Source organism: Lissotriton helveticus, chromosome 5_1, assembly GCF_964261635.1.
Source record: "Lissotriton helveticus chromosome 5_1, aLisHel1.1, whole genome shotgun sequence".
NCBI lineage: Eukaryota > Metazoa > Chordata > Amphibia > Caudata > Salamandridae > Lissotriton > Lissotriton helveticus.
Genome location: NC_136065.1, coordinates 117203435 through 117229746, shown reverse-complemented (window position 1 = coordinate 117229746; position 26312 = coordinate 117203435). Strand labels below are relative to the sequence as shown.

At 46.6% G+C, this 26312-nt stretch overlaps 1 protein-coding gene across 1 annotated transcript in view; it reads right to left on the bottom strand.

Annotated features, from left to right (window-relative positions):
* Nucleotides 1-17848, bottom strand: part of SLC2A6 (solute carrier family 2 member 6) — a 150048-nt gene extending 132200 nt beyond the window's left edge. The window contains exon 1 of the mRNA XM_078641842.1: nt 17606-17848. Within this exon, the coding sequence (XP_078497968.1) occupies nt 17606-17733 (128 nt within the window). The 5' untranslated portion in view covers nt 17734-17848. The remainder of the gene's footprint in view (nt 1-17605) is intronic.
* Between the last annotated feature and the right edge of the window lie 8464 nt (nt 17849-26312).

Genomic DNA, 26312 nt, shown 5'->3' with positions numbered 1-26312 from the left:
CTGGAATAAGCGATGTTGTTTGCCATGCAGGTCCTGCAAAAATAAAAGGAAGTAATCACGATTGTCTGTGGTGCCTTCACTGTTGGTTGCTTTTCGTGTGGAAATGTTAGCGGCCTGCCAATTTCGCGAATGTGCCCCGCCCCTAAGTAATGCGGCTCCAGCGCCTTGAGTGCATCGGCGCTTCAGGAACATCGTGTCTGTTTGCTTGGACTTTAACTATGCAGAGCGAAAGCATCGAGTGTTGGCAGCTACCCACTGAGGTAATTTGGACTTTGATAATGGAGAAGATTATGGCACCCATTGAGGAATCTTCAAAGAAAGAACTACTATAACCATAATGCAAATTGTTGCCCGCCCATATGGGTGGAACTATACATTTCACAGTGAGTGCGATGGGAGCAAATGCTGCCTTTTCTCCATACAAGCCGGAATCATTGACAAAGGGCGAGATGACGCCCAAAACACGTTTAGTACTTTTGGCATAGAGAACATCTGGAATAAGTGATGTTGTTTGCCATGAAGGCCCTGCAAAAATAAAAGGAAGTAATCACGATGGAGTGTGGCGCCTTCACTGTTTGTTGCTTTTCGTGTGGAAATGTTAGCTGCCTGCCCAGGTCACGAAGGCGCCCCGCCGCTAAGTAATGCGGCTCCAGCACCTTGAGTGCATTGGCGCTTCAGGAACATCGTATCCGTTTGCTTGGACTTTAACTATGCAGAGCGACAGCATCGAGTGTTGGCAGCTACCCACCGAGATAATTTGGACTTTGATAATGGAGAAGATTATGGCACCCATTGAGGAATCTTCAAAGTAAGAACTAATATAACTATAATGCATATTGTTGCCACGCCCATATGGGTGGAACTATAAATTTCACAGTGAGTGCGATTGTGTGTGGCGCCTTCACTGTTCGTTGCTTTATATATCTATACTACTATTATAAAGAGAGAACTTTGAACCTTTGAGGCGGGTAAACTCGGGAACCACAGCGCCAATCCAAACACCCGATACATCGTTGTAATTGTCAGGGTCTGCAGATGGACATAGGCTATATAAAAAAATAAAATATACGTTCTTTTAAATATTTACGATTAAAAAAAAGTAGTCCCTTGAAAGTAGCACCGGCCCGACATGTGTGCTGACATCAGGAGCGCGGGGAGGAGCGGCGTACAGGAGCACGAGGAGGAGCGGCGGACATGAGCGCGGGGAGGAGCGGCTGACAGGTGTGGAGGAGTGGTGAGGAGCGGCGGACAGGCGGGGAGGAGCGGCGGACAGGCGGGGAGGAGCGGTGAGGAGCGGCGGACAGACGGGGAGGAGCGGCAGGCAGTCGGTGAGGAGCGGCGGACAGGCGGGGAGGAGCGGCGGCTGAGGTAGGTGAAGAAGCCCTTGTGCGGCTCATTGGGGGCCCTGAAAGTGGCAGGTGCGCTCCGGGGGACCCACGGACAACCTCGGGGCGGGCGGGGGCCCTGAAGCCTGAGATAACGTCGGGGCGGGCGGGGGCCCAGAAGCCTGATTGCTCCCGGACAACGTCGGGACGGGCTGCTAGTATATATATATATCTCCACAATTTCTTCCCAACAGGAAAGAAGGTGATCCGCATACGTAACTTACTGTTTGCAGATTTTATTCTTGATGTAACAGCATGAGGCTTAGTCCTAATGCATTTCGTTCTAACATCGAACTTCTTCAGAGGTGAGCCTGCACCAAAACACGCCGCTTGAATCCACAGCCTAATGTACTCGATTCTATGATCTTTTCCTCTGGTGGAGTGGTTTTATACTTGCGTTGTGGGGCTTGTGGTTCACGCGGGTGTGTCTGCTTTCTTCCCTCCAGTGGGCGGTGCTAATTCATGCTGTTGCGAGTTTAATACTCATATTTATTCATTCACAATTGTCTTGCACAAAGTTACCCCGTGTCAAGCCCCTTTTCGAGGCTGATTCGGGTCCAATACCGAAGCCGGTCCACCAGAGGAAAAGATCATAGAATCAAGGACATTAGGCTGTGGATTCAAGCGGTGTGTTTTGGTGAAGGCTCACCTCTGAAACAATTCGATGTTAGAACGAAATGCGTTAGGACTAAGCCTCATGCTGTTACATCAAGAATAAAATCTGCAAACAGTAAGTTACGTGTGCGGATCACCTTCTTTCCTGTTTGGGAGAGATTGTGGATGTAATTTCGGCTTGATTCTGCCGAACATCGACGCACCACCACAAGAGTGCCATCATTGCCCGACCTGGAACCGCTTGTGAAGCTGATAAAAATGTTAAGGGCAATGCGGTGCCGCCGAAGACCGGCTTCGGTATTGGACCCGAATCAGCCTCGAAAATGGGCTTAACTATAACGCGAGTTATAGTTACCTTTGGGCAGTTCTCTTTGAAGGATACACCACATGTGTATGCCCATGAAGTAGGGCCTGCTCTCACTGAATGTCCGTGTACATTTTGGGCAAATCATTTCTTGAGAGAAAGCCAAGCGAACTCATCTATTTAAGTAGCAGGTGTAAACTTTCATTGCTGTTTGATAACCCATAAGATAAGAAGTGGAAGTACGAAAATCTTTGATTTTTTCCAACTAAAGTCTCAAAGCTCTTTTAACACCCAGGGATATGGGAAATGACTGAGCCGAAATCTCATCACGAACTGGTAAAATAATCTCTTGGTCTAAATTAAAATGTGTTTGAATTGTAGGTCTAAAGTTTGGGTCTGTTTTTAACACCACCCTATCTGGGAAAAATCTAAGATAAGGGTTGCAGTTTACAAGGGCACTTAACTAACCTAATATTCTGGTCGATGATGTTTAGGAAGGCTAACTTTGCAAAAGAACACAAAATATCTGTTAATTCTAAAGGCTCCACAAGATGCTTTAGTAAGCCTTCTTGAACTGTAGCCAAATCCTATGGATTAGGAACCACTGGCTTGCTCAGTTTAAAGCTCTTCATTAACCTGGATGCCTAATGGATTATTTGTGAGATATCCCCTCACCTGAAGTCCTGAATCCCCTAATCACCGTTTTTTGGGACGCCCTAATAGATGAAGCTAAACCCTTTAGAAACCCATCCCTCCAGAATTCTAAGATTGAAAATGGTCACAGGTTCTAGCTCTCATGTTTTACCCCAGAAACCATTTTTCAAAGGCTCACTAGTGTTTGACCTAATGTTGTTGATGAGTTCCTCCATGACTGAATGTTTGCAGTTGCCAACATTTTGGGTTAGTTTACGGGAGATCCAAGGCCACAGTGTAAATGGGCTCATTGGGCGGGCAGGCGGTAGAGGTGTTGCCTTCCCTTGGATTGCCCGTAAAATAACTCACCATGTTGGCATATTTGGTATGCAAATAAACCTGCAGCAATTTTCTCCACAAACCAAGGAGTACTGTGGTTTATTTCCAAATAATATTGCTGCATGTGGAATGGGGAGTGTTGCTGATATTGGCACTATAGGTTTTGGAGGGCAAGCCTCTCAATTTCCAAACCATCAGATGCAGATTGATCAATGGGCTTTATGGCCCGACGCAAACATGGAAAATGCGCCTTATGTGTACTACAGCCCCAGGTGCCATCTGTACTTTAGCCTCAGTGCAACTTTTGTCTTGCCTCAGGCTTCTAAAATATTCAAACATTTGCGAAATTCAACTGAGAAATGTTTGGTTTTCTGATACAATTGTCTGACTTATTTTAGTTTTATTTCTGTGAGAAGTGAATCATGTAGTAACTTTGACCTCAATGTGCGTGCAGTCATGAAGTTTGTTAAAAAGTACGAGTTTTCACTTTGGACTTTATGGTAATTTAGCAGCAGCTGGTGCCTCCGTGTGGTGTATTCGCACACAATGCATCCCCAATCCATGCAGCTAAAATGCTCTGCACAGACTTCCTCATTCAGCGTACAACGTTGAAGAACCAGTTCCTTCCGGATCACAGTGGAGACTTTTGCATCAGGCTAGGGCTGTCACATTGGCTTTCTCTACACTTCCTCTGTTAGAACAGAGGTTGTCTGCTTAAGTTTCAGTGAAGAAACCTAGTGGAAATATCTTACATGGCATCTTCCCACATCTAACTTAAGGGAAATATTTAGGACCATATTATCAAGCAAGGGCGATACATTATCGCCGCTTTTATCGGCAGGAAACTGCCGCTAAAGTGGTGATAATGGGCTTGATAATATGCCCTTGTGAATTCCCATAGAAGCCCAGGTTCTGGTGTTAACCTGGGCTTCTATGCAAATTCACAGGGGCATATTATCAAGCCCATTATCGCCGCTTTAGCGGCAGTTTCCTGCCGATAAAAGCGTCGATCATGTAGCGCCCTTGCTTGGTAATATGGCCCTTATTTTCTCCCTTTTTAAGGAGGACGAAAAAGGATAGTAGAGCTTTGTTCATGTGTTGTATTCATGCTTCTCCACTATGCATAATTTGCACCATCCTTAAGTTGACACGCATGACAACTGGTTCGTTGTAGTAGCTGAAACCCCCCTGTGAATTAGATTGCACTACCATTCAATCTGACCATTCTTTAATTGTATCTCTATGCACACATATGAATTAAAAACGACATGATTATGGGTGGCCATTTTCATATGAACACCAGTTGGTGCTGCTTTAAAATCCACAAGCTGTACATTTTCACGTCTCGCTGACCCGACCCGGCGTAAGCTGTCTACTTGCCAAAGATTCTTGTAGGCTTACCAAGAATTTTCAGTTGCCTTCTCCCCCCACATTGCTCACCATTGGCTCACTTTATTGTCACTCTTATTTACTTACTTCTTATTCAATTATTTTCAAGTTCCATTTTTTTTTAACTCTTTTGTGTTTGTTCCTCCCTTGGAGCATGTCCTCTTTACAATCCTATTACTTTTGTCCTTCCACTGCTCACTTTTAGGGAGCTACTTTTTCTCTTTGCTGAAGTACTCTGTGAGAAGTTGGCCTGGTATATGCTGACCACTAGTTATAGTGGGCACCTTGTACCAGTCCAAACAACCCTTATTGATGATTTGGTTAAAGACAACCTTTATGAAAGCTATCCTAGTGGTAGCTATGGTGAGCAGCCTTCAGGCTATGTCTTGAAGGAATGTAAAGCAGCTTGTTTTACCACTCTATAACCTCCTGAATGACCACATGAAAGGAGACACTCTCTGCTATTCTTTTTATGAGATTAGAGCACAAAGTACACAATATTAAATTACTAGAACAACAGTAAATAGCACAATACACAGTGGGCTCCAGGGGGAGACCAAACCATATACTAAGAAAGTGGTATAACAACCACGACTTGACTAGACACAGTACCTGGAGCACGTAGAATCGCTGGGACCCCAAGGAACCACCCAAGGTAATGACACAGGGGGCCCACGGGGGACACTAGCAGTGTGAGAACACAGCTGCGAGCTCCGTACAACTCTAGGGGAAAGTCGAGGTTGGAATTTTAAAGTTTAAGGACACTTAGGAGAGGACTTTGAGTAAACCCTTTCAAACTTAGAAGGTTCCAAGACCAGCGCCCATGTGAACACAGGAGTACTTGTGTTACCTAGCCCAGGGAAGCCGGGTGCATAGGTGCCAAATGGTGTCAGGAATCTTCATTGTTTTCAATGGCGTGAAGCTGCAAAGTGCTGCTGCCGTGAAGATGAAAAGTGTCTGGTTAGATCCAAGCCTGGATCGGGGATGAGAAGAACCTGAAAGGAGAGGGGACAGAGTCTGGGTCACTTGCCAGTGCTCAGGGGCTTGGTAGACAAATGCCCACTGATGTCGGGTGCCTCAGGTGAGAAGAGGTGATGCTTGACTCTGCAGCCATGGGGACCAGGAGACATCGATGATGACCAAAGTCTGCAGGCGAGCTGTCCCATGAAGGATGTTGAGTGCTGGGGGGTCAGTGTCTGGATTGAACACCAAAAAGCTTTGGCAACTGCAACCCACATAGTCAGAGAAAAGATGCTTGGGTGAGAACCATCAAGGTCCTGTTGACTCCCCAAGCAATGAAGAGTCAGGGCACATCTGGAGCAACCTGGAAAGCCCACTGAAAGTTAAAGTTGACTTCACAGGGACCCTCAGGCCAACGGACCAGGGATTGCGAAGGGACCTCAAGAGGAATCACTATATACTAGTCCACGGAACACTCGTGGAGTGTAGGCCAGTAATCTTCAGTGGAATCACTGCTTGGGGTCTGGACTACAAGTAGTACAAAGCACAGTTTCAGGGGTTGCCGGAAAGCAGATGCTTCTGCAAATGGATAGAGTGCCTAGGGTTCGGGTTGCACAGTCCCCACGAGGGATAAGGGTCTCCGATTTGCTGAGCACACTAGTCAACCTCAGGGATGCTTGGAAACCCACCTTCTGTGTTGCAAAAGTCTTCGGAGTCCTCAGGAGCTTCCGAGTTGCAAACTGGTCAGATGTGTCTTTGGTGTCTGCTTAGCAGGGTAGTAACTCCTTTACTCCAATGGAGATTCTTCAGTCATCTAGCACAGTGTAGATTGTTGAAGTACTTGGTTTCTGTAGCAGAGTTTCGTCCAGGTAAATCTAAAGTCCTGCAGCCAGGGGTTCCGAATTTGTACCCAAGGAAGGGGTGGAACAAACTCTGGGGACCAACATACGGTAGGGTCAGGACAGAGGGGTGACTACACCCATGTCCTTTTTCCAGTTTCACAAGAGAGCTGGAGCAAATGGCTCCTGCAACCAATTTGCGCTGGACTATGGACAGTGACACCAAATTTGCCCCCAGTGCAGACATAAAACCTCTCACAGAGTGCATCCTCCCAGCCCCAATACACTAAAGCCTGTCTGGGAGGTGGTTACACCTCCCTGTGATAGGAAACCTATTGTACAGCCTTCCCCTTCCGGAGTTTCATCCAGCAACAGGAGGGTAGACGCGTGTCTGTGGCTGTCAGCATCCATCTTGTGATGCCAGGGTTCTGTAAAGCTGGTACCGGGTGTACTGGTGTTGTCATATTTCTCCCTCTAGGAGGGTGGAATCAAACCTCCCTCACGAGTTACTGGTGTGGAGGTATGATTCAAAGTTGTTTGACACCAAACAAGACAGGTTTCTGTGCAGCCGTTTTAAAGTTAGCATTTACCGCAAGGTTATAATGCACTTAAGAGTATATGGTATGGCTGCATCACAGAACAACCCGGAGAATAGATTTCAAAGGCTGTAGAGGGGCTCTGCTCATGCATGGGCACCCTCTCACATAAAACCCAGCAGCCTGCCTTCAGGATTGATAAGGCCTGCCATAGGGATGGCTGATAGGTTTATATGTGCAGTGATAAGTTAGATATAGTGAACCTATATCTAAGTAAGGGGTGCATGCACCACCTTACACAGGTTGCAGTATCAGACCTGTGGTGTCAATTTGAGTGGCCTCTCAGGGGTGGCATAATACATGCTGCACCCCCTGGGAGGCCGTCTGGGGTACCTATGCCCTGGGTATATAGTATGCCATATACTAGGGACTTCTAAGGGTAACCCAGAATCCAATCTGGAGTGTACCTAAAGTACATGCAATCAGTTTAGAGGAGAAAGTAGCTAGCCTGGGGTCCTGAATAGCAGGATCCCAGCCAGACTAAGTCAAAAACAGTGAAACATCAGCAAAAAGTGGGGGTAACTATAAGAAGCAGATCCTACTCTCCAACAAATACTGCACAACTTTGGCGAAAAGTACTGGCAAAGCAAATAGGTTGGCAAAGCAATAGGCTGTGCCAAGGCTTTTACAGTGGACTAAAAGTGTACACCCCCCGGCCCTATGTGGTCTTCACAGAGGTTTTAGTGTATGAGGAAATGGAATGTGTTTCGAAATTTGGCTGCAGCCACATCCAACCAGTCTGTTGGTGGCTTCCTAACGTGACCTTAGTTGCAAAATAACAAATGGAAAGAAAAGAAAATGAGTAACTGGCTTAATATTTCTCAATGGCTGCAGGGGCCATCCGAACCAGCTCATGATTTAGGAAAATTAGAAACCATAGTACTCAGAACTCTAGATCCCGGAGCCGCTCTCTTTAGCAGGTGAGGCCATGCCAGCAAGTGCTTAATTTGAGACGGTGGTTTCCAGTGCTCGGCACCGGCACTTAATTGTCAGCACTGGCCCTTGTGACAGTATACCACTGGCAGGCTAATTCGGAGATTACCACAATAATAGTCAATAATTCGTTCATTATACATTAAAATTACAATTACATACCGCTGAAGTCATTCTTGTAGCATTGGGGGCCTGTAGTAGTCCAAACTCTCATACTTGTAGAATTGTGATGGTTAGTAGTTGTGTTGGTACTATGATAGGCAGTGCTGGCAGGGGCAATGTGGGGTGCAAGCTGCAGTGGTCTCCTGAAAAGAGGCCTGGCACTTTTTCTTTTTTACAAATTAAACACTGATGCCAGCGGGTGGGAACTCAACCTTTCCATCCTGGGATTGTCTTTGTCAACTACGTGTAGATGAATACAACATTTATTACACATGCTGCATGCATTTGTTTCCTAGTTCATTCATTTATCAACAGAGCTCTTAGGTGCCCAGATCATTCCATCCTTTTTCTTTTTGCATTTTATAGCTCTACATTTATAATGTACTTGGTCAGGGCATTAATGGGTAGATCTTCTGTTTCACCATTCCAATGTTTGCCCTTCTGTTTCCCCTTTTTAATTTAGATTCTTTCCTTCAGTGGGTGTACGGGCTGGACTGTTCCCATGAGCCACAGGGTCAAGACTGATTTGCATATGGCCAAGTCTGAACTGGGGTGGCTTGGTGAGCAAACTAACAATGGATTAAACTCAGATCTGTGACTGGGGGTGAATGTTTTGCCATTGTGCAACATTCTGTCCATCATCTTGTGTGTTTTGCTGTTCACCCTATGTGGGAAGGGTATGCCCAGACGTGGGTCCCGTGCTCACTAAGCCACTGGAGTCAAGCTATCCTGGCTGAAGACGGCTGCTGGTCTTAGGATGCTTGATTGCGTCCAGGGAAGACATGGCTTGGCAGTTCAGTCTGGACTGTTCTCATGAGGCCCAGGGTCAAGACTGATTTGCATATGGCCATGTCTGAACTAGGGTGGTTTGGTGAGAAAAATAATGATGGATTAAACCTAGATCTGTGAGTGGGGGTGAATGCTTTGCCATTGTGCAACATTCCGGCCATCATCATGTGTGTTTTGCTGGAATTTTTCAATAGCATTAAAGCTCTCTGCCTTGGGCCTGCATCTTTGTTCTAGAACTCAGGTTGTGGGCCTTTAACAACTATATAGCCCTTAGCAATATACTATAATATTGCCTAGTGCCAGAAGGGAAAGTGATGTGAGCACAAATAAAGGTCAGGAGTTTACAACTGACATGGAGCAGATGCTGAACTCTGCACTCTCATGTATGAGGGAGGAACAGACATGGTTAAATCAGGGGGCGTGGGTTTTCTTGAGATTACAGGGTCTCCAAAGTCGAATCATAGAAACAATGTTATAATTTAAGAAAGAAAGATGTGTCTGCATTATGCATGTTTTCCTAAAGTCACTGGTGCGTTCAGGGGGCAGTTGTTGGGCATTATGTGCCCAGCGTTACATGTTCAGAGCACTCAGCAATTTGAAACTGTCCCAGGTAAACTGTGAGAAGCTTCTTCTATCCAAGATTTTTCTTGGAATTCTGGTACTTGTAGTTCCGTCATTCCCTTATTAATGGAAGGTCTTCTGGATCTGTGAAAAGAAAATTCAAGCCAGGATAAAATTCTCACATCTGTCATGGGACAACATGAGCACTCAGATTTCATGATGGCCCATCCTTGATGTGTGAATAATTGGGTCACTTTAATATGATAATTGCAAATCCGTTTTTTTTGTAATAAAAGCAACCTACATGTTCCTGAATGTAAAGGCAAATATCTCGAAGATAGCACAGGGTGCATATCCTCTATTAATTAAATATTTCACTAAAGTTACTGATGATATCACTGTCCTGTTTTTGGCTTTCATTTAACAATATAATGCATTCTGGAGCTTGTAGTCCTGGTTGAATTAAAAAAAACACATTTGGCCTAAAGTGCTAGATTTTAACTGTTTGCAGCAAGAAAAGCTGGACTGCATTATGCTCTGGGGAAGTGGAGTTATGCGGTAGTTAAGGCTCAAGTAATGCTTGATGGTTAGCCAAATTACAAACTAGGAAAAGGCCCTTAAGAGTCAATACTCTGCATATTCTGTGGCATTATCAGGTCATTAGTTTTACATTGTAACAAAATGGTTTGCCTTATAAAAATGTACATTGTCACCACGCACAATGCCGATTTAGAGCAATCCATGTCTAAAATGTTACCAAGTGTGCGGTTTAGCACTACCCTAGAGCAGTGATTCTTATAACTTTTTATCCATTGGAGCTAGAATTTTTTTTTTAATAGGTACAACCCGAGCAGGAAATGTTGGTTTGTGTGGCGAGTGTGGCAAATTCATATTATACCCGCTGCCGAGGGCTGTACTGATTAGTAAATGCCCTGAACACGAGTTATAGGCCCAAGCAGCAGGCGAGGGCCTATAACGGGGGTGAGGGCCTTTAACAACTGGTATAGCCCGAGGCAGAAGGGCTTTAAGGCTATTAGAACATTCCACCCAATAAGAGTAGAAAGGTCTAAATTAGAAAGGGAAAAGCATGAAGAAAAACATTGAAATGTTTGAGCTCCAGGTTCATACCAGTCATTATAAACCTGGAGCTACTCCATTGCCTTCAATGTAGCTCTCAACATTCCACTGTTCTAACATAGGGGCCCATTAGGATGGCAGGCGGATTGCCCCCGCCAGGCTGGCGGTGGCTACCGCCAGCCTGGCGGGGGCAATCCGCCCACCATCCGTACCTAAATTTCCCCGCCATATTAGGATGGCGGGGGGACCGCGGCGGATGGAAAGACCGTCCACCGCTTTTACGCCCCGGTCGCAAGGCGACCGGGGTGGAAAACGTTTAATATGGTGGCGGTGTCTATTAGACACCGCCAGCCATATTATGATGGGCTTACACAGATGCCTTTCCGTGGCGGCAATGCCGCCACGGAAAGGCATGTGGTCTTCACTTCGGGGGCCCCCTGCGGGCCCCCATGGTGAAGGGGTTGTGGGGGGTGCACATGGGGGGTACCTGTGGTACCCCCCTGCATTTGCATACACAATTCGGCAGGCACCGCGCGGTGCCTGCCGCTTAGTGTATGCAAATGCATACATGCATTTTTAGCATTGTGGCGGGCGGTTCTGAGACCACCGCCTGCCACAATGTTAAAAATGCATGATGCGCCCGCCACTGTGGCGAGCGCATCCTAATTTGCAGTGCGGGACCGCCGCTCAGCTCGCGGGCGGTCCCGTTTTCCGCAAGGGTGGCGGGCGGGCATAGTCTTATAGCCTGCTGCTGAGGTCTATACCAGTTGTTAAAGGCCCTGAAACCAAGGCCTATAACAAGGGTGAGGGCCTTTTACAACAGGTATGGCCTGAGGCAGGATGAGTATAGGGATAGCTGAACATTCCACCCACTGAGGGTAGAATGTTCTAAATTAAAAAAGGGATACAAGACAATCATTAAAATGTTGGTGCAGAAGAAGGCTTATACCAGCCATTATAAGGCCAGAACTACTCTATTGTCTTGAATGGAGCTCTCAACATTCCAGTGCTCTAATTGTGCAGAAAATGCAGCAGATGTGCAGTCAAATTTGTAAAGTGGCCCTGATTATGCTGTGCAGTCAGATTATCTGAAATTGCCTGGCATGTTCTACCCTTACAAACCCCGCACATTCCGGACCCCCTGCACTAACCCATTCTAAATGAGTCGATGCTGTTTGCATTTACTCCCTCCTCTTGTCCTCTGTGGCCTTAGCAATCTTCTGCTCAGCATTGAAACAAAGCCTCTAGTGCCAGACCTGGAGCTGGGCTGCATACACTGACCCGCACAAGTGGTTCTACGGCACCCCATGTGTTATTTATCATCTAAGACCATGTGTGGACACAGAGTGCTATTTTGATCTCTCCTTCTATGCTGCAGACATAAAACATTAATGTTTACATTTCATCTTCAAGACAACAGATGGATTTGTTTCTGCTACAAGTGCTGCAAAAATGCCGATAAACAGTCCAACCCTACGAACACGGGTGGATATTCAGTTTAATGGTTGTTTATTTGAAAGTTGTGTGTTTTTGGAGGGTGCCAGTAGTCTTAAGTGGATGCAAACTTCCTTTTAACTACCTCCAAACAGCTCTGACAGCAGGAAACTGTAATTGGGTGAAATGGTGAACCTGTTACTATATGCAAAAAGGTGATCAACTGCACCTCTGTGCAAAGTAACACAGACTAGCTGCATAATATCACCACTGCAGGCAGTATACACTGCATAATCCCTCTGAGTCAAAGGAAATGCAATCCATCCTTTAAGCAGGTTGTGTGAACCTTTTGTAAAGACTGTGGTTACTGTCAAGGGATAAAGGGCCATCGAACCACACTTGAGCTTTTGCTGTCACTCTGTGATTCCTCCCTGGCTCTGTCCCTACAGCTACACTGTGATGTCTTGGGGATTCCCAGATTGCTTTGCCTAATCACAAGCCCTGGACTTTCAGCCTGAGTGCGTGAAAGTGATGTGTCCCACAATGCACTAACCACACCATGGTGGTCATCACACACAACATGGAAACACTATCCACATAGGCTCAAAGCAAAGACAGGTCCCTTCCAATCACACAGGCTACACGGTTTAGCATACTTGTGTGGAGGAAAAGTGCTTCAGCGTTCTACAGAGGAGGTAGTGTTATACAAATGCTATAACCAGGGCCTCTGAATTATGCGGCAGGGTTGAGTAAATCATGCAGAACCTTTTATGATAGTATTACTTCATTATTGTGTTATTTTTGCACTATTTAACACTGTCTGGGCATTGCTTTCTCCCTATTAATATCAGTTTTACATAAGTAAAAGATAGGTGACCAGTTAAGCTTTGCAAAGAATCTTCCACTGCTCAGCTAATCCTGTTTCTGTGTTTTTGGTAACTTTTGAACCATTGCTGCAAATAATTTTCTTTTTGATAAAATCTGCAGATTATGCAATAGATGATGGATAATGTGAAAAACTGGGCAAATCTATAATTATGCAAAACGCCCCGGCCGAATGATCGCATAATTCCAGTGACCCTGGCTATAACACAGTACCATACATTACAAACTGCATACTGACATGTTTGCGAACAGGGATGTAATTTGCATGGCACATTGCAAATTGCGCAGTGTCAGAGGCTCACAAAATGGCATTTCTCATGAATATTAATGAGGCAGGTCACAATTTGCGATCCATTCTGAATGCAGGGTTGATGGTCTTCATAGAACAAAAGGCCACCTATCACCGTGTTTGCTTTACTAGCAGCCCACATCTGTCAATGGGATATGGTGTCTTTTTAAAAAAAGGTACCCTGTGTTTGGCTACACTTTAAGATTTAAGAGGGATTCTCTCTGAAGTTTCTCTATATGATGCTGAAAGGGGAAGCTGTCCTAAGGGCTCAGCTTCCTCTTTGTGAATCTGTTGCCACCCACTTCGAGGCTGGGAGCTGATCAATGGTTTACACCCACAATTGGTGTCACAAACTATTGATACCCTTCCGGCTTGTAAACATGAGAGCAAGGCAGGACTGTACCGGGCAAAGGGTGGTTCCCTGGTAGGTTGGAAGGGTGAGGGGCCTGTTTTGTTACTGGGGGCCCTTGTAGTAGCAGTGCAGCAGTTTTGAAAGCCCCATCTTTAGCGTTCCTTGTATAGCCAGTGGTATTCAGGTGACTACAAAAGTGTCAAGATAATTCTGGTGATTAATGTATCTGCTGGAGAGAGATGAGGAGTTTTGTCTAGTGGCAGTTTTGACTTATCTAATGTAGCGCACAGGGTTAATATGCCTGCTACAAAGAACATCTACCATGCAAATCACAGATGCAAAGACAACAATTGATGGACAGAATGCAGAACAGTGTCATACATTCACCCCAGTACAGAGATCTGGGCCTACATCCATAGTTTTTTTGATCACCATGCCATTCCAGTTTGGACCCAGCCATATGCAAATCAGTCTTGACCCTGCGTCCAATGGGAACAGTCCAGCCCGAACTGCCAGGCCAGGTCCTCTCTGGTGCTGGAAACCAGGGTTCGAGCCTCGAGGTCGCGCCCACATCCTGTGATTCTGGGCAAATCACTTAATCTCTCCGTGCCTGAATGTGTAATGTAAATACGGTGCTCATGTAAGCGCTCCAATACCTTCGGGTCGAGTTTGCGCTATATAAAATATGCACACAATTTTTTTTTTGTTATCTCCCCATGGAGAGCCTTGCGTCTCTCAATCTGGCAGGCGCTAGATTCAAGGGGTTTTGCTAACAAACCGCCATGATCCAATCTAGGGCTTCCGCTTCTCCTCATTATCTCCATATGTTGTGCTTTCTCCTTCAATACATATCAGTATTCTTCACAACTAGACAACACAATCTCTATCATATAACACCCCCAGCATACTTATGAGAGAAATTATTTTTGTTTTCCACTGTGCATTCGGTAGGACAATGGCTGTCATGTTGTACCCTTGTACCCACTGTTATTCATCTCATCAACAATCATCAAGTGTATAACACTACTCCCAGGTAAACATGATATTCAAACGACTCACTTACTTCAACTTTTAAGATCATCTGTAAGATATGGCGTGACCCTACCGCCAGGACATACAGCCTCTGTGTTTTGCAACTCCATACGTGCTGTACATCCTTTGATTCACCAACCTATGCAAAGCCTGTTCCCTCCTCGCCCCCACAATGTACCCATCCTTTCCAACTGTGTATTTGTTATGTTTGCCACTGTACGCTTCTACCCTTAAACTTTTAATAAAATACTTTTAACGCAAAAAAGAAAGTTATGTTTTTTCCCCCAAGTCTTTCATTATCCTAATGTTGCCAAAAAGGACTTGTTTGAATAGAAATATATACTTATCAGTAAAGCCAACCCTAAGCATGGTGCTATATTCTGAATCTTGAGTTTATGCTTCTCCAGAACAAGCACTTTTAAAAATGCCTTCCAGTATGGATAATATGAATCCTACACCTTGTAGTCCCCTATGTCTTATGTAACATTTTAAGTACACTGAGGATCATTGTCTCTGTATCTGTGTGTGATGTAAAGTGCTACGAAACCCTACACCGGTATAAGAGGCGCTATAAAACAACTGAACTACATAGGAGGGAGGGGCTATGGACAGATGAGGGGCACTGTTGGGGGGTGGGAGTGAGGTAATCATTGAAGAGCCCGAGAAAGATTGTTAAATCCAGGTGCACTGTAAGGCCATCATTTACTATGCTTTAAAAGCGAATAAAATTGGATATATAATGAAAAATTTGCTGTAGGATGCAACAATTTTAGCATGTTTTTCTTGGTGGGTGGGGTGAACCCCCTAAAACTCCATTTGTGTATTGGTCAGTCTCTCTCTGCACTCACTGTGTACTGTATAGGGGCTGGTCGGACAAAATGTGCCAGTGCTGCTTTGGGTTCCCAGCCTGGCCCTGCATCAGAGGGAATCCCTATTCCTGCCACTTCCTATTTGCAGTTTGGAAAAGGTTGCAAAAACGCTTTTGCAAGTAGGACAGATTTTACATCTCATACATGGGTGTTAGTACTTTGAAGAAAGCTCTTATGTGGTCACAGAGCTCTGTGAAATTGTGAATCGCAAGGTTTGCTGTCGTAAAAGAGCTTTGCAGTTCAAGCCCTTTGTTCCAAGAGGTCAATGGCCACACAGAAATACCTGCACCGCACAAACACTGCAACGCATCAAGCTCCCCCGCCCCAGAATGTAAATGTTTACTACCACAGGGTTGATTCACAAAAGCATTTCTGAGCACAGGAAGCGCTGCTAAAGGACTTCACTTTTACAAACTTTTACATGGCTTCGGGAATCGGCCTAAAAATCTGAAACGTTCTTTTGTAAAAGTGCAAAGAGGGCACAGTCCTTTCTATTTATACTAACAGTACAGGAATATTCAGAATTTAGGCATGTAAGAAGAGTACTTAAAAGGATGCAAAGGGAGTACTATTTTACTCCAGAATCCCTTCGTGACTAGCGGCCACATGCATCATTGTTGCCATTTGCAATTTCTTAATTGCGAAAATTTAGGAATCGCAATTAAGAAATCGCAAACGGCTATGCATCAAGAAATCGCAATTTTTTTTGCGATTTCTTAAATTTCCTTAATTGCGATTCACAATTTGCGAATCGCAATTAAGGAATCCCTTCCCATTGATTACTATGGGCCTTGAGGCCCATAGGAATAAATGGGAAGCCATTCTCATTTTGCGATTCGCAAAATGAGAATGCTATTTCAAGGGTGCAGGGGGGGTTCCAAAGGACCCCCCCCTGCACCCCAGAAATTTAACTTTAAGAAAAATTTTCACATGTGTGTGTAAAATGAAACTTTGAAAAATGCACTTTTGTGCATTTTTCAAAGTTTTCGCAAATTACCATTGAAGGTGAACTTCATGGTAATTTACCTCTCCCTATTTGCGAATTCGCAATTTCAAAAGTGTGATGCATTGCATTTAAGAAATTGCAAATTGCGATTTCTTTTATGCAATCGCAATTTAAGGAATCGCAACATAATTGCGATTCCTTAAATTGCAAAAAATAAAAAAACATGATGCATCCCAAAAAAGGAAATTGCATTCGCAAACGGCCGAATTTTGCGATTCGCACCGTATGCGAATGCAATGTACCTTGATGCATGTGCCCGATAGGTGTCATAGATGCGAATGTTAACATCGAGACGGATCTTTTTTGGGGACTGGAATTAGCTGCCTGCACCTTGAGTAGAGGTGCGCTGCGCTGTCACAGGCCATCTCTTTCTCCTTCTGTTCCTCTCTCCACTCAGACATGTGCAGGGAAAGTCCTTTAGTTTATAATTATTCAGAGTGCCCAAGAAGGGGCACCTGTCTTGGCATAAACGAAACACCTTGGTCAGGTAGACTACATGAGTAATGAAATGTTGGGTAGGAGGGTACTATGTATATGTACCTTAATTTATATACCCATGGCGAGACGTCTCCACTCTCTAGCAATCACCAACTCTGCTGCAAGTGGAAAGATCACTTCAGATTTCTTTGCTCATTCAATTCTTGGCCTCTCGGGTGGTATTGGTGACAAGGAAGCCGATTATGGTTATTATGGTTTTAATCATTTGGACAAGGCAACATTACCCACTTTTGTATGGTACGTACGTGTAACCAATGAACTGGAGGTGTGGGGTTCTCTCGTGACATGGTCCTGCTTAGATTGCCTTCACCGTTCGAGATTGTTTCGGGTAGCATTCATGTGACAGCAACATACTCCACAAAGGGAACTAAAAGACTGCGCATGGTGGCTCAGCGAGTTAACGTCCATTCCTAATATCCGCAGTGAGCTGATGGTAAGGATTCGAGTCACGAAAAGACAAATTTATCTTCCCATCCGTTCGAGTCTAATACGTTTGATACCATTACGTAATAGTAACATCTGTTATATAGAGCGCCTGGAAACGACCCAAGTGAGCTATAAAAATAACGTGATCGTTTTTATCCGACATCATACATCCTCCCGTGCACTGCACCGCACACCTCTCTTGGCCCTGCCAGCACGGCAGCCTGTCTCTTACCTGACATATCTCTTCTCGGCCTCTCGGACCTCTTTGTGTGTAAAGGTTTTGTAGTGCGCTCGCGGGGTCTCGCCCTCCAGAAGCGGCCGGGTGCTCGGCGCCTCGTCCCGCAGCAGGGGGCGGTCCATGGTCCCTCCTCAGCTGGGTGTTAGTGGACGGTGGTGCCGGCTGGTGCTCTGACAGGGATGGGTGGCGTTCACGCTGCGCTCTGGGTGTCTCTTCCTCAAGCAGGGGGAGTGGGAGGGGATTTCCTGCACTGTGACAGAGTGTCAGTAAAAAGGGGGCGGGGTATGGGGGGTGTAGACTCCTGTGTGGGGAGCGCCGGGATTTTGCAATATAGGAATCTCTCCACGCGCTGCAGTGAGCAGGCAACTCGAAAGCAAAGCTCGAAAGATTGCCCTTGAGCTACATACACACCCACACACTGGTGCACGCCGAACAGGCTCATGCACGTCACATTCCAAGGCACAGATGCCCACTGTCCCATTCATACACACTAACAGTCCTGCAAACTCTGTCAAACAGGTGGGCAGACATAACAGAGGCGACAGACACGGAAGTGGCTTCGTGGGGGAGGGGTGGGGTTGTTGTTTGGGGCGTTACACCCCCTTATTACATTTATTTTCTATTAAGTAGTTATGTGCAGGTGGTTTCAGTCGGGTATGGTAATTCTCCAGGAATCTTTACTTAGTCACAGGCAAAAACGCACACACACTCTCTGCTTTCAAAGTCTTAAAAAAATGTTGGTTGTTTTATTAAATATTGTGGTTTGTGTTGCTCTGTATTTGTCTCCCTGTCCACTGTCACCGTAACCACTCGTATGTGCCCTAATTGTGGTATCAAGTATTTTAGCATTATATGACAGTGTGATTGTGTAAAATCTGAAGTTTACCCCCACCCCCCTATCTCACTGACCAAGCTACGCCTCTGGAAAGAGTCATTGTGGCATGTCGATATGCCAAAGGCCTCAGCAGTGGCACGCACAGAGGTATATAAATCACCACACACACACACACTCAGTTATCTAGCGCGGGCCAAGACCTTGAGCGGTCAGGTGCCCCAATTTTTTATATCCTTCAGGTGCGCCCACCCTCTGGAATGCAACATGATGCAACATAGTATAGTGAGGGCTGGGTGGCTGCCTCACTACATCCCTCCTTTTCTTTACTGTCTCTTTGCTCCATGACACTCTCTCGGCATGCAGCACACTTAGGGCCAGATGTAGGTAGCCCAATACCGGTCGGTAATGGCCGAAATTACAGAATTTCGCCCGTTACCGACGGTATTGGGCATTTGGGATGTAGGTGGCTACATTTCAGATTCGGTAATTTACTGAATCGGTAATTTAAGGAATCGGTAAATTACCGATTCCTTACAATACCGAATCAGTAAATTACCGAATAGGAAATGTAGGGAGCACTCAAATGAGTGCTTTTCCCATTTTAGGATTCGTTATTTACCACTAACTATAAGTTGATGGTAAATAACGAATACCTTTGAAAATGCAAATCTGTGCATTTTCAACTGTGCCATGTGGCAGACATACATGCCCTTAGGGCATGTATGTCTGCCACATGTGCAGACAAGCACGATTCAGGGGTGCAACAGGGTGTCAAAGTGACACCCTGGCACTCTTGAATGTGTCCCCCATTTTACCGAATCGGTATTTACCAATTCGGTACTTGCCATTCATTCCTAGGGGCCTCCAGGCGATTTGGTAAATACCGAATCTTACCGATTCGTTAATTGTTACCGAAAAATTATCTACATCCCATTTACCCATTCTTAAATACCGAATCGGTAAAATTCAGTATTTAAGAATAGGTAAATTGAGATTACCTACATCTGGCCCAAATTCTCTGAGTCTGGCCGGGGGCAGGGTTCGGCCGGAGATCATACGTCTGGCTCCAGAAGTTGGCACTTGGTCCTGCCCTGGCTAGGCTGTCTAAGAGGGATGTGTCTCCTTGGATTGAACGAGGTGACTCCTCCGCTGAGGCGGCTTTATCCATTCGCACGGTCGGGCGGTGGTCCCTACACCACCGGGGGGCAGTGTGGGGTTCTCGACCTCCTCCTCTTTCGTACATTGGTCGGCATTTCTTCTCCAGTCTTTCAGGGGCTTTTCCAACTTCTTGAACCAGGAGACATTCCTGGTTATCATGCACGAGCCCCTCCGGGCAGAGACCATGGTCCCCTGCATGTCAGTGACTTCCCATACCTCGGGTTCGTAGGTCGTCCAAAACTTCCATCCTGTGTGCCGGTCTTTGACAACAACGCAGTCCGCTACACACACTGAGGACGGTCGGGCTCTCAATGCCAAACTCGCCTTCTGGTTGGTGGTTTGTCTCCTTGCCTGAGCGGCATCGCTGTCCATGTTACCAGGGCGCTAGGCCGGGTCCATCAGCAGGGCCGGACTGGCCACAGCAGGCACCGGGCATTCCCCCGGTGGGCCACCAAGGTGGGGGCCGGTTTTAGGCCCTTGGTGGCCGTTTTTGTTACAGGGTCGTTTTCGGTCCCTATAACATATTCATCCGAAACCGGCCTTGGCAAAGAGCTCAGCCGTACCCCCAAACCCCCAGGGGGCCCGGCGAGCACTTTGCCAGGGCCAGTTTTGGTTCCCAGTCCAGCCCTGTCCATCAGTATGCTGTAACGCGGGAGCGCGTCGGAACAGAACATGTGATGAAGCACAGCGGGTGGTGCTGTGTGGGGTCTGACGGTATGCATTCAGGAAACGGTGGAGGCATGCTTCTGCATCCTCCCTCTTTCGACTCCTATCCGCAGGGCCCGGTTTAGGTTATGCATGGAGCACTCAACCTCACCATTGACCTGCAGCCACTGCGGTGTTATCTTTCGATGTTGGACTGTGTGGGCCGCCAAGTACTCCTAGAATTCTCATCCTTGTAATGGGTGCCCATTGTCAGATCTTATCTCATCGGGCAGGCCCATCTTTGCGAAGGTCCGATCAAGGACGGCCTTGACCTGTGGGACGGCCGTGGACAAGATGACTTCCACAATCGGGAACTTGGAATGAGAGTCTATCAGGACAACGATGCTGCGGCCATCGGGGAAGCATCCAATGTCGATGCTGACTTTTGACCACAGGACGTAGCATGGTTCTTCCGTGATGATGGGAGCCGGTGCTGGGTCGACTCCTGTGATCGTACACGAGCAACATCCATGGATTGTTTCATCGACCATGCATCCATTCCGGGGAACCATCCTTTTCTGCGGAGTCGGGCCTTCATCTTGGCTACCCCTTGGTGTTCTACGTGTCAAGGTTGACCACTTGCTGCTGCAGTCTGCATGGCATCAGGATGGCCTGACCTCTCAGTACTATCCCGTGAGCACCTTAGCTGAATTCACTGTGTGCTGTCCACAGTTTTTATCTGGCTGAGTGATCCTCAGCTTTCAACTGGCGGGCACCGTTCAGGAAATGCTTCCACTTCGGGTGGGCTAGCACTTATTTTGCCTTTTCCAGACTTTCACCCTGGGTTCTCACCGCACCTATCTCTTCCAGCATCAAAACTTTGGGGCAGGCCTCTAGAGTGATCATCCGCACGAGCTCCCCTGTACTTGCTTCATCTGCTGCTGCTAGGGGTGATTCTGACATGATGGGATGGCATGACAGGAAGTCGGCTGGGTTGTTGGCCCCTGGCCGAAACACTACCGTGAAGCGATACGTCTGGAACTGCACAACCCATCTCTCGATCCTGGGAGGGGCCAGCTGGGTTGTTCCTGCAAACAGGGGGATCAATGGTTTGTGGTCGGTCACCACACGGAGGTCATGTCCATAGAGATAGACATGGCAGTGATGGCAAGCCCACTTGATGGCAAAGGCCTCCCTCTCAGCACCCTGCTGGTGTACACCCCGGGTACCCAGTTCTTGTTGGTGTTCTCTTGGAGGAGGACCATCCCTAGCCTGACAGGGCTTGCATCAACGACCACTTCAGTATGGCACCCTGTGTGAAAGTACGCTATCATGATTTTGTCCATCAGTGCTTCTTTGACAGCCTGGAAGGATGCGTTGGCCACAGCGCTCCAGTTCCACGGCGTCCCATTCTTTGTGAGGGCCCTCAGGGTTTCCAGAAAGCTGCTGACCTCCTTCGTGGAAGTGGGCACTTGTGCTGCACGGATGGCATTAGTCTTCTTCGGTTTGACTAATAGCCCCTCACGCGAGAAGACGTAACCGAGGAAGTTGATGGACTTCCGGTAGAACGAGCACTTGGCCTTGTTGAGGGTGAGGCCATTGTCGATGAGGCATTGAAGTGCCTTCCGTAAGTGCATATGATGTTCCTCCAAGGTCCCAGAGAAGATGAGGACGTCATCGCTGAGGTTGATGACCTCTTGCAGGCCGGATAGGTTCTCACGAATGGTGTTTTGGGAGACCACGGCAGCCGACGACAGTGTGGCGATGCTCCTCTGCCTCAGCGGAGGAGCCACCCCTGCACCCCACTCAAAACATGATCATTCACTGCCTTTCTCTTATTCTGTCTTCCTCTGTTTTCCTCTTCATCTGAAAAATCAAGCTGCCCTATGTAAGGAATAAGTAGCCCATCTATTTTTTAATTCTTTTACCTACAGTGAAAAACATATAGCTGTAAATAAGTAAAGTATTTTCAACCAGTAAGCCTGTCTGCAATGTGCAAATGAAGGCAAACTGAAGCTTGCACAACTGTTAGATGCATGAGTTGTCACATGAAAGGTAGACCTATTAGGTTTCCCAATAATAGCTATCTCAAAGCATAGAACAAGAATGCAGTATCACAGCAGTTGAACCTTGTCTCTGGAGTGTGCAGCAACAACCTTCAGCATCTCAGTCTGTTACCACTTGTCTAACGAGTGAGCAGCACGGGGCCTCAGTGTTGCGGTCTGTTACTGCTTGTCCAAGGAGTGAGCAGCTCAGGCCTTCAGTGTCGCGGTCTGTTACTGCTTGTCCCAGGAGTGAGCAGCACGGGCCTTCAGTGTCGCGGTCTGTTACTGCTTGTCCCAGGAGTGAGGAGCTCAGGCCTTCAGTGTCGCGGTCTGTTACGGCTTGTCCAAGGAGTGAGCAGCACGAGAATGCAGTACCACAGCAGTTGAAACTTATCCCTGGAGTGTGCAGCAACAACCTTCTGTATCTCAGTCTGTTACCACTTGTCTAAGGAGTGAGCAGCTCTGGCCTTCAGTGTCGCGGTCTGTTACTGCTTGTCTAAGGAGTGAGCAGCTCAGGCCTTCAGTGTCGCGGTCTGTTACTGCTTGTCCCAGGAGTGAGCAGCTCAGGCCTTCAGTGTCGCGGTCTGTTACTGCTTGTCCCAGGAGTGAGCAGCACAGGCCATCAGTGTCGCGGTCTGTTACTGCTTGTCCCAGGAGTGAGCAGCACGGGCCTTCAGTGTCGCGGTCTGTTACTGCTTGTCCAAGGAGTGAGCAGCTCAGGCCTTCAGTGTCGCGGTCTGTTACGGCTTGTCCAAGGAGTGAGCAGCACGAGAATGCAGTACCACAGCAGTTGAAGCTTATCCCTGGAGTGTGCAGCAACAACCTTCTGTATCTCAGTCTGTTACCACTTGTCTAAGGAGTGAGCAGCTCTGGCCTTCAGTGTCGCGGTCTGTTACTGCTTGTCCAAGGAGTGAGCAGTTCAGGCCTTCAGTGTCACAGTCTGTTACTGCTTGTCTAAGGAGTGAGCAGCTCAGGCCTTCAGTGTCGCGGTCTGTTACTGCTTGTCCCAGGAGTGAGCAGCTCAGGCCTTCAGTGTCGCGGTCTGTTACTGCTTGTCTCCGGAGTGAGCAGCTCAGGCCTTCAGTGTCGCGGTCTGTTACTGCTTGTCCAAGGAGTGAGCAGCTCAGGCCTTCAGCATCTCAGTCTGTTACTGCTTATCTAAGGAGTGAGCAGCTCAGGCCTTCAGTGTCGCGGTCTGTTACTGCTTGTCCAAGGAGTGAGCAGCTCAGGCCTTCAGTGTCGCGGTCTGTTACTGCTTGTCCCAGGAGTGAGCAGCGCAGGCCTTCAGTGTCGTGGTCTGTTACTGCTTGTCCCAGGAGTGAGCAGCTCAGGCCTTCACTGTCGCGGTCTGTTACTGCTTGTCCCAGGAGTGAGCAGCACAAGCATGCAGTACCACAACTGTTACTAGATGTCTCAAGAGTGTACAGAACAAGTCTTCAGTGTCACCCATAAAAAAAAAATCCCCACCCAACATGGCGACCTGACAGGAAGTACCTGACACCTGACCTATAAGGGTGGGGCAAACCCATAACACATACAGTTTTTTCTCGGTGTGCTGGCAAAGAAACACCCATAGACGTACGTTGCCGGCGCTGTTCCACTCTGAGAAAATTCCCCCCAAATGATATAAATAAGCCCGGGCCCCTTAATTGACTGTCTAGTCCTTGAAGCAGCTTCTCCTTGAGAAGAGACTAGCACAGTACAGGAGAGTTGTGTTACTGTGAATCCCTAGGAGTGAGCGGCATGGGCCTTCAGTATTGCAGGCTGTTACATATACTTACCTTGGTGAGATATATATATATATACTAGCAGCCCGTCCCGACGTTGTCCGGGAGCAATTAGGCTTCAGGGCCCCCGCCTGCCCCGACGTTGTCCGTGGGTCCCCCGGATCCTTCCTCCATATATTGCAGTATTATACCTCTATGTTTACTTTGTACGCTTTTGTAACCGGCACATGTAACTTTTTCCTCCTGTAATGCACTGTTTGGCTCACATTTTTAATGCTCCGTTTGCTTCCTCTTGCTACCTGCACACGTCACTTTTTCCTCCTATACCTCTATGTTTACTTTCTACGCTTTTGTAACCTGCACACGTAACTTTTTCCTCCTGTAATGCACTGTTTGGCTCACTTTTGTAATGCTCCGTTTGCTTCCTCTTGCTCTCGATGTACGCTTTTGTAACCTGCACACGTAACTTTTTCCTCCAGTAATGCACCGTTTGGCTCACTTTTGTAATGCTCCGTTTACTTCCTCTTGCTCACGATTTTCATTTTTGCTTAATTTTTCCGCCGCTCACCGCTCCTAAATAAATAACCTACCTCATCCGTTGCTCACTGCTCCTCCCCGCCTGTCCGCCGCTCCTCACCGCTCCTCCCCGCGCTCCTCACGTCTGGCACGCACGTCGCGGTCGACGCTTCTTCCAAGGGACTACTTTTTTTTCGGTAAATTTTTTAAATAACGTATATTTATTAAGTTTATATAGCCTATGTCCATCTGCACACCCTGACGATTACAACGATGTATCGGGTGTGTGGATTGGCGCTGTGGTTCCCGAGTTTACCCGCCTCAAAGGTTCAAAGTTCTTCCTTTATAATAGTAGTATAGATATATTACGTTACACTCCAAGCAGCTTTGCAGGTGACGAAGGAGAGACGGACTCTTCAATGCGCTTCGGTTGCAGGTTTTTATTTCATTATTTTACAGTGAAATGCATGTGCAAATCAAAAAAGACGCGTTTCGGCGATCCCAGTCGCCTTGTTCCCTTTAAACGCATGTGCATTACCCAACAAACATTTTAAACACCCTAAACATCACGTGATGATTGTCACCTGACCTAAGGTCGACATAGTGGACAGACTTCTCAGTCTCACTTAGTTCAAACAAATGAATAAGCACTGGCAAAGTTCGACATTATTCAAAAGCCAACATTCTTTTGCAAAGGTTACTTGATCTGGGAACGTTTTTTTACCAAATTATACCATGATAAAAGCATTTTTCATTTTGGTAGATATATATGTGCTTGTGTGTGTGTGTGTGTGTGTGTAAGGTACGTAACATACGTTTTGATCTTACCTTTTGATATATTTTGTCCCTCGATAATGTGGTTACAATTTTCCGTCCCGTCGATATTTGAGATTCAATATTCCCTGACTGACTGATTGACTGACTGCCTAATTAGCTTAATATTTTGCTCTCGGAATTCCCTTCTCATACTCAACATAAGAATTTGTCTCAGAGACACACAGAGGCAAAATTAGTAGGATTTGCTGGGCAGTTGCCTAAAGAATATGAAAAGAGTGTTTTTCAAATGTCCTGTAATGAGAGAGGAGGTATTGTAGGACAAACAACGGTAAAACGATGACCGTGAGAAGTTTTGTGTGGGAACATTGAATGTGACTCATCAGCAGTGAGCTTTTTTAATTCAGTGTACCCGGGGGGAAGGCGGCTGAAAGGAGAATGATTTGTGTTAAGGGAGAACTATGGGGATAGGGTTACGGGACGTCTCCACAAAATCCTGCGTTTGCACAATTGTACTCCGGTGTCTGATCACTCAAATTTTGTGAAGTAAGACTGCATCTCCGAACCTTGCCTAAGTAGTCAAATGAAAAACAAAAATCTGCCTGGTGAGCTTAAGTCATTTTGTAAACTGAGTTTGTGTGGTGGTTAATTTGTGAGAGATTAATTTAATTTCAAGCAGGATCCTTCCGCCCAAATACCTTGGAATCATCATATTTTATTACAAAAGGATTATGTTATCCCAAATATCTGAACTGAGTTCATCTCCAGTGGTATGGTTTTCTTGTCACTTTCTCAGCCCCCTTTCCTGCCCCCTGCTCGGGAGTGGCCGCAGCAGTGACAGATGGATGCAGCCGCCATCTTACAAAAGAAGGAAAGATGGCAAGGGCAAGGTCACCGGAGTCAAAGGTCACACAGTGTTATCCGCCAACTACAGGAAGCATCTGAGGTGCTCCACGAACTCTTTTGAAAGGAAGAACATCTAGCACGACCACTCACTCCTC